The 8,117-nt window shown below is 34.1% G+C and overlaps 1 protein-coding gene across 3 annotated transcripts; it reads left to right on the forward strand.

Moving 5' to 3' along the window:
* The first annotated feature begins 4,910 nt into the window (after positions 1-4,910).
* On the forward strand, positions 4,911-7,141 carry LOC142344217 (uncharacterized). 3 transcript variants are annotated; one of them, XM_075395765.1, is made up of 3 exons: positions 4,911-5,108; positions 5,368-5,695; positions 5,979-7,141. In XM_075395765.1, exons 2-3 carry the CDS (start codon positions 5,440-5,442, stop codon positions 6,812-6,814), a joined length of 1,092 nt encoding a protein of 363 aa, XP_075251880.1. In that variant the 5' UTR covers positions 4,911-5,108; positions 5,368-5,439; the 3' UTR covers positions 6,815-7,141. The 3 variants fall into 3 exon arrangements, with proteins under 3 accessions (XP_075251880.1, XP_075251882.1, XP_075251881.1); XM_075395767.1 differs by having other exon boundaries at positions 4,911-5,054; XM_075395766.1 differs by lacking the exon at positions 4,911-5,108 and having other exon boundaries at positions 5,200-5,695.
* Positions 7,142-8,117: the final 976 nt, after the last annotated feature.

The following is an 8,117-nucleotide window of genomic DNA, read 5'->3' on the forward strand; positions in this document are numbered from 1 at the left end:
GTCTTCTGTAAACCAATTGGAGCTGTCGATATTAGGATAATGTGATAACTTATCAACAGGAATCAAAAATACAAAAAAATCCAAAAATTTGAAAATTGTTTTTGAAATCTTGTGGCATCGCAGTCATAAAACCAATAGCTGGAAGATAAAACCGCTAAACAAATTAATTTTGAATTTTGGTTGCAGTTAAAAAGAAGGGGGTCTTGTCAGTACTGAGACTGACCTACAGTTTACAAAAATAAGTTTATGAACAGTTAATCTTCAAAAAAATTCGAAAATAATTATATAAAAAGTTTCAACAGCCATTAGCAGTCCAAACAAAGCATTTATAACTTCACTAAAGCTCATTACGAAACCTATTGAACTTTTAGTCAACGAGTCTATGCCATTGAGCTCCAAAAAATCAGTAACACCTCAAAAAGAACATTAAAATTTCATTAAAAATACAAAAACTCTGAGTCGAAGCCAAAAAAACTTGTGCGATTCCTTGAAAACGATTTTTTGTCCATCAGGCTTCATTTCATTGTAATTCACGTTTATCTTTAACCAGTCCGCGATATGAAAAAAAGGTGACCTTAAAAAATACGAAGTTTTCTACACGGAACAGCTCTCAAATAGAATTCGATCTTTTTTTTAAAGTAAACTTCCCTATGAGACCAAAACTAGTCTTTTTTTTATCACCTTTCGTGTATTAGGAATACAAAATTGATTCACCTTGGGGCGTGAAGTGTAATTTTGATTTGAAATTTTTATAGAAAAGATCTTAATTTGAAGAAAAATTACACTAAAAGTGAACGAAATCATGCCAAATATCCCGTGTTCACACAAAATTTCAATCCTCGAAAAAAAAAACGAAACTGAAAAAAAAAATTCAAATTCTACACTTGACGAGCAATTTAGTGATACCGTTCGCATTTTTCTACGATGAATATATCGATCGGCCAAAATTGTCTGAACAAAAAAAACCCATTTGAGTATATAGTTCCTATCCCCCTCCCCCCACGAGTGGGGTCGGAACAATTACGCAAAAATAACCAGCCAGAAAAACCTCGCTCGTGGTTGGCTTAAAAACAAAAAGCATCTTTGGAAATGAAAAAGCGTACACGAGCAATATAAACAGATGAAGTTTTTTCAAAAAAAAATTAAATTCGTAAACCATCATTTCAAACAAATTTTTTTCAAGCACTGCGAAGATTTCTGCACTCTTTTATTTAATCAATAATGCAATTATATTGCAAAAAATTTCTTAAAACTGAAATAAACTGTTTAGATATTATCAACCAATTGAAGTACAGCTCATTTGAAAAAAACTTTGAATTTTATCAGAATCTGGCAAGATAAAAGTTTTACTGAAATCTCGTTCTTACCAAACTCTGTCATATCATTTTAATTATGGCTCCGATAATTTTTAATTATAACTAGCAAATTCTTGGCAAATAGAGTTTTACTCCCACGCGCTTCATTATAATGCTCTAGTATGGCTTGATTGAGAAACCTAAATGAAGTGAAAGTTCTTTCAAATTCTTAAATTTTTTTAACCTTCAGACTTTGTAATAATTCGCAGGCTAGATCAGGATACAAATATATTGCATGTAAATTAATTGAAATTTTCATATTCTCTCTGGGAATATGAAATTGTCAATTCTCTCTGAAATGTAATTTTGAAATAATTTTTTTATAGAAAAGATCATAACTTGAAGAAAAATTACACTAAAATTGAACGAAATCATGCCAAATATCACGTGTTAACACAAAACTTCAATCCCCGATAACTCCTCGAAAAAAACTGAAATTCACAAAAATCTTTTTAATTTCAAATTCTATGCTGGACGAGCTTTTTAGTGATACCACTCGCATTTCTCTACGATGAATATACCGATCAGCCAAAATTAACTGAACAAAAAAAACCCATTTGAGTATATAGTTCCTCCCCCACAAGTGGGGTCGGAACAAAATTTTGATATAGATTACACATTTCTTCGAGAAAATTTTGTCAAACTTATGTCACGGTTGACATTACCATCATTGGCATCTCACAAAAAGATATCAGTTATGGTATTAGAAATTTGAATATACAGGCCCTTTGATTACGTTAGATGCAAATTACATATTTTTGCGTCCATAAAAATGTCAATCCTTAAAAATGTAGATCTCTGGTGTTGACCATATTGGGTAATATTTTAAAATGAAAAAATGAGTTCATATACGATGTTCTTACAAATTCTGCTATTTTCTTATAAGATCTTAAAAGTTTTGATAAGTGTAGTATAAGATATTATAAAAGAATAATAGGGAATACCAGATTATTAATTTATAAGATTTCATTTGCCAAAAAAAAATCAATCTCAGAAGATTAAAATTGCCTAGATTTTTTTTGATCACACGACAAATATTCCAGAATCAATTGAGTTAGAGATAAAAACAAGTAATTAGATTTCATTCAGAAAAAAATATTGATTTTAATTTTTAGTCGAAGGAACATAAATCAAAACTCTCATACTTCCATGTTTTTTTCATCTCAAAAGTCGTATTGAAAAAAAGTTTTTTTAAAAAAAAACAAATCATTAGCATTCGTATTAGCATGTTTTACAAAAACAAGCACGTCTTCTATTTCAAAAAATTTTTGACCCATACATAAAGACCTCTAAATTTCTGACCGTATTAATGAAAAACTACATAGATTTTTACAAGATCATCTAAAAAGGTCTTGCAGGTAGCTGCTTAGCAAGTGCTAATTTAGCTTGTGGATAAATTTTTTGTCGAGCAATTTTTTTCAACTTCAATTAACAGCTTGAAGCAACTTCCTTTGATCGATTACAGTAAGTTTTTCAATCTAGGAGACTCAGCTGGAAATATTTGAGTAACCTATTGTCTGTGCAACTTAAAATGATTCTAAAAAACTAAATTATATTATATAATTTTTTGTCAATCATCTTTTTGGAGCAAACATACTTCTACAGCGATTAGTTCGCTTGAACATACTAACTTAATGAAAATCAAAGCTTTGCTGACATCAGCGGTTGCTACACTAGTTTTTTGCGCTTAAGATTTTTAACAAAAATTCCAATAAATGCGAAGGCCGTAGCTATGTTTGTTAGTTTTTCCGAATTTTAAATTAAAATTAGACTTCTTAAAGTCGACAAAACTTTGCCTTCTAATCGAAAAGTTCTTCGGTATCATAATTTTTCCTAGTCAAAAACCTTCAAACCCTTTCCGACATTTGACATCATAAAATGTGTGTCTTTCTTTTAATGTACGAGGTATTTGGCACCGTTTTATTTTTTTAACGCAAGCGAGATTGAGTTCAAACGCGTTTTGAGCGCAAAAAGAAAAGTAATTAAGTTGTTGTCGAAAAAATTGTCAAGTTGAACTAACAAACAGCTGAAATTTTACATTAGTTTGAACATGTTGCCCTCCTCCCGCTGATCCGGGCTGGGGACCAGTATGGAACGTGGTTACAAGCAAAAATTCCAGGGATAAAGACATTCAAAGAGTGAGTCAGTTTGTGTACAACTAAACATCAAAGTGATCTTGTTTGCTGCTCAAAACAAGACAGCAAAGCGTTTCTAAATTGTCGAAAATTTACGAATAAATAAATTGTCGAATAACATTCTTTGTACACAGCTGCTCATAAAAACTGGCTTAAAAAACTCCCCTTTTCTTAAAACCCATCAATGGAGCTGGCACTTGTCGCAGTGCCGCACATTGTATAAACTGCTACAAGCGAAGGCTGAGGTTTGCATTGTTTTTCGGATTATTGACATAAACTACTAAATACCAATCTTGTCTTAAAATTAGACCCAATTTGAACGTACTAAAATTTTGTCTTTTTTTCCACATGAACAGGATCATTTGACCTTTTGGGAATTTCATTATTTTGGGGAATTTCATTCCCAAAAATATTGAATATTTTGGGAATGAACTTTTTGATTTTGTGAATTTCATTATCAATTAATTAGGAAAAGATTTGAGTTAGCGATAATCAGCTATTAAATTTCGAAGACACGCAGTTAGTGATTCGAGGGACATTTTTGTAATGATTTAGCTATTAGGCTTCTTTTTTTATTTCCGTCTATTTAATATGTCGCGAAGAGCAGTGATATGTACGATTATATACAAAACTCGCAGAAAAAGCTGTTTAGATCAAGTAATGGAAAATGCAACGAGTTGAAGGATAAGTTGAACTGTCTAAGAGTCCCTTCCCATCTGCGCCCCTTTTTATCCTATTACGTAGACCTTAATCGAACTCTCGTCACCTGGAGTACGGCGTGCTCAAACCCACTCATGTCAGGACTTTTTATCAAGTTACATAAACGCCCACTCAAATACTTGCGGCGCTTATAAAGATTAATAATAAACACGTCAAAATCTTCCCAGGAATGGTTAAATATGGATCAATAACAGAAACTGGCTTTGAATTTTAAGGAAAAAGTGAATACAGACGAAAACCGTTTACAGAAAGAGATATTCTGTCATGAAAGAGGGTTAGATTAATCCATTCACACAAGCAATTATCCAAATAAAATTTCAGAACGAAAAGGGATAAAAAAGGGTTTTAGAAAATATGTACTGATTCAATCGCCACATCATTCCAGACTTTTCCACAGATTATATCTTAAAAGACGATCACATTAATTATAGTTGTTTCAAGAACTCAAATATGTAATATATCCTCTGAAATAACTTCATTGTAACAGAAAATATAAGCAAATTGCCATATCAACAACAATACATACGCGAAATTTTATGTTTGTCTGAAAAATGACGTCATGCATGCGAGTCTTCATGGTCAAAAGAGGTCAATTAGATCGGTTCACACCTCGACCTTGTAATATCTGAACGTTTTTGTTCATGAGTTCATCTCTTGACCTTGTTATAGCTGCACGATTTTACGCATCAACTCAAGGTCACTATGCGCAAACCACCAGTGATTGATCAAGTGACCTTGCGCTTTTTCAGGCCTTGGAATCGAAACAATTGGAGATCATTCCGCAACATTTAACTGCTCAAATTCAGCCTTGTTATCAAAGTTCAAGCTTTTTCAACAATCCAAGGTCACTTTTGCTTTGAACTTTCCTGACCGAAACAATTTTGTTCCGGCGCGTACAGTGAGCAACTATTTGGTATTGTATAGTATACTATGAAAGATTTCGAAATCATTCATTTTTTCATTTTGCTTTGAAGTTTCACATTGCGAAATAGTTTTTTGCTGTATACATTAAAAAGCCAAGCTTTTTACACATAAATAAGCCTTGATAAATAAATAGCCTTGAACATTTTACATCGGACTCAGTCAATTTGACTTAAAATATCCAAGGACTTATCTAGGTAATATTAACGAAACGTGCTCACTGTACGACTGTATAGATTTATTGATATACACACAAAGTAATTGATTGAAAACAAATTCCTATCCTTGTAATCAAATCCTCTGCAACAATGTATAGACTGACTACCTCATTCAAACCACAAAACGTAACGACCAGCACCCCCAAACCCGATGCCAAGAAGATCATGCCAGTAGCTGCCGGAGGGGTTGAAAACAAGTTCTTCTTCCCCGATATTACCAATCCATTTGATCATGCGGATCCGTGGAAACAGCAATCGAAGCCTGTGTTGAAATTAAATGGGCAAATTATGGACGATCAGCTTGGGATGCCCGGACTGGTCAATAATTGCATGCTTGGAGCTATGGGTGAGTTTTGGCAATCCCAATTTTGGGGTATTTTCCATCAAATTTAATTTCCTATTTTCTATTTCAAAGTTTAGCACACTGCAAATTTTAACCATGTATTTTCGTAGTTCACTAGACTGAAGTAAAAGAATTAGTTTTTCTCAGAAAAGTAAACGATTTCTGAAGAGTAATGCAAGAGATTTTGAGTTAAATGATAGAAATCTCTGCGCTCAATGATGGTCCGATTCCAGAATAGAAACTATTGATTTGATACCCCTCGATATAAGTATTGATTTTATTTTAGACGATCAAGGCATCCGGCAATTGAAAGGGTCAACTTCGACCGAGCACAACGAAAGCCCTTTTGAAGCAATGCAGGGTCTGGATTCCTTGCTAGAATCGACCTCTTACCCCGATAGCCGCCAATATTTCAACAACACTACACTTAGTGAACAACAAACTATTTGCGGAAGCCCAACACTTCTGCAAACCAACTGCTTTACGTTTGACCTGAAAGAATCAAAGAAACCGAATGATTCTGGCCTTTCAATGAACACTAACGATGCAAATATCAGTTTCCAACATTTGACACCTGGATTCCGTCCAGCTTCCATCTGGCTTCAAAATCTGGATCACTCTCAGGAATTGAAAGGCGCCAACCTAAATTTTGACAACAATTCCACCATTTCGAATATCAGCATCTTATCCGACAATCGTGAAATGTTTTACGAAAACCAACCAAAATTCTACCCAAAAGCCAAGTTCCCGGTTAAGTTTGAATGTGGTGATGGAGTTACGTTCGCTCCCAAAAGTGTCTTTGAACCCTACAGCGCATTTGGGCAAAATTGCAGCTTCGGCGGGGGTTGCACCTTTGGCGAATTCTGCTCTTTCGGATCCAACGCGCGGTTCGGCGCCTTATCAAAGTTCGGTTCCGATTGCATGTTTGGCCAAATGTGCGTGTTTGCCAAGAAATGTGTCTTTGGAACTAATTGTTCCTGGGGAGGTTACTGTCGACTGGAAGATGGTTGTTGCGCAGTTGCCGGAGTTTTTGAGAGCTCTTGTAGGTTTGTGGGGTCTGTTGAGCTCTCTAACTGTCGATTCGCCTCGTGTTTCGATACCGATTATGACATATGCCGTTAAACAAACACCGTGTGATAAAAAATTGCCTCTACAATAAATGCTGATATAAAATTTAGACGACGACTCCAAAATGTTAATTCATACAACGCCGCTGTTCATAACAATGAATTTCAATTTAATCAATGTAAATATAGTAAATACAACAATTTCACAATTCGATGCTTAAATTTGCTTTACATATCACATAATGGTGCAATTTATCAATGATTTAATAGTGCAATAGTTTAATTTAATTTCATAATCTGCAATGTAAAATAGCTGAGTTATTTGAAATAACCACAACTCTTCTATTTTTTATAAATTCTTCAATTCACTTTTTACTGATCAGGCAAACTTTTTCAATTCTGAGAACCGAGATTCAATAATTTGTTTACGCAACACTGAACAGCCCCGATATGTTAAGTTGCAAGCTAAGAGATTTCATGCATCTCAAAACTGTCCACACGTACAAAAATACTAGCGCCAACACCGCTACTAAGCGAAACCATTCACGAATACGAAAATTCCTTGTCAAGTAAGTCGAAAAATAGCCAGATATTGGAACGTTTCTCGATACTGTAACTTTTGGCCCACTCACTGGCGACCAAAAAGCTGAAATCTTGGTTTTTTGTTTCCCAGATTGTATTTTCAAAATCCCATCTGTGAGGTAAACTGAAATGTGACAATTTCGGGCATCAATTCTGTTGCTGTTCACCGCAAATTGTGCAATAAGAACGTGGAATAAATCGGCGTCCGTGCGTGAAATCTTGGAATCATAAGCTGAACAAAATAAGCGAATAATATCAACTGTTAAATTGGTACAGGTGAAAGTGTTACAGTTGAAAGCCATAATATATAATATCTTGTTAGGTTTGAATTTTACAGGCGAGAGTAACTTAGAAAATTCAGATCAACAGAATAGATCAGAATTCTTATGTCAACAGAACCTCATACTGAGCAAAGTCGTTTAAATGTTTGTACCATAACGTTTGACCATTGATGATGTTTTCTAAGTGAACGTCACGAAAGATCAATTGATTTTAATCAATAACCTTGTGATGGCTAAAAGTACGGATCTATCATCTATCAATGGAAAAACTCGATTATACTATGCCAAAAGTATATGGTCAAATAGGAATTTCGGAAAGGATATTAAATCTTTTACATCAAAAAACCATTTGCGTCTGCTTTCAAGGATTTGCAGTTCATTTTTGAGTTCAATTTTGGATTTGCTGTTCAATTTTTGAGAAATTATTCAGCACAACCCAGGTTTAGACCTTGACTTATGAAAAGACTTTATAATGTCTTTTCATGGTTCCATCTA

The sequence above is a fragment of the Convolutriloba macropyga genome, chromosome 8, assembly GCF_964194025.1.
Source record: "Convolutriloba macropyga chromosome 8, txConMacr16.3, whole genome shotgun sequence".
NCBI lineage: Eukaryota > Metazoa > Xenacoelomorpha > Acoela > Convolutidae > Convolutriloba > Convolutriloba macropyga.

What these genes read in the sequence shown, in the direction of transcription:
- LOC142344217 (XM_075395765.1), top strand. Translation starts at nt 5,440, where the DNA reads ATGTATAGACTGACTACCTCATTCAAACCACAAAACGTAACGACCAGC. An exon ending in TTGCATGCTTGGAGCTATGG is followed by an intron (nt 5,696 to 5,978) that starts GTGAGTTTTGGC and finishes ATTTTATTTTAG; the next exon opens with ACGATCAAGGCATCCGGCAA.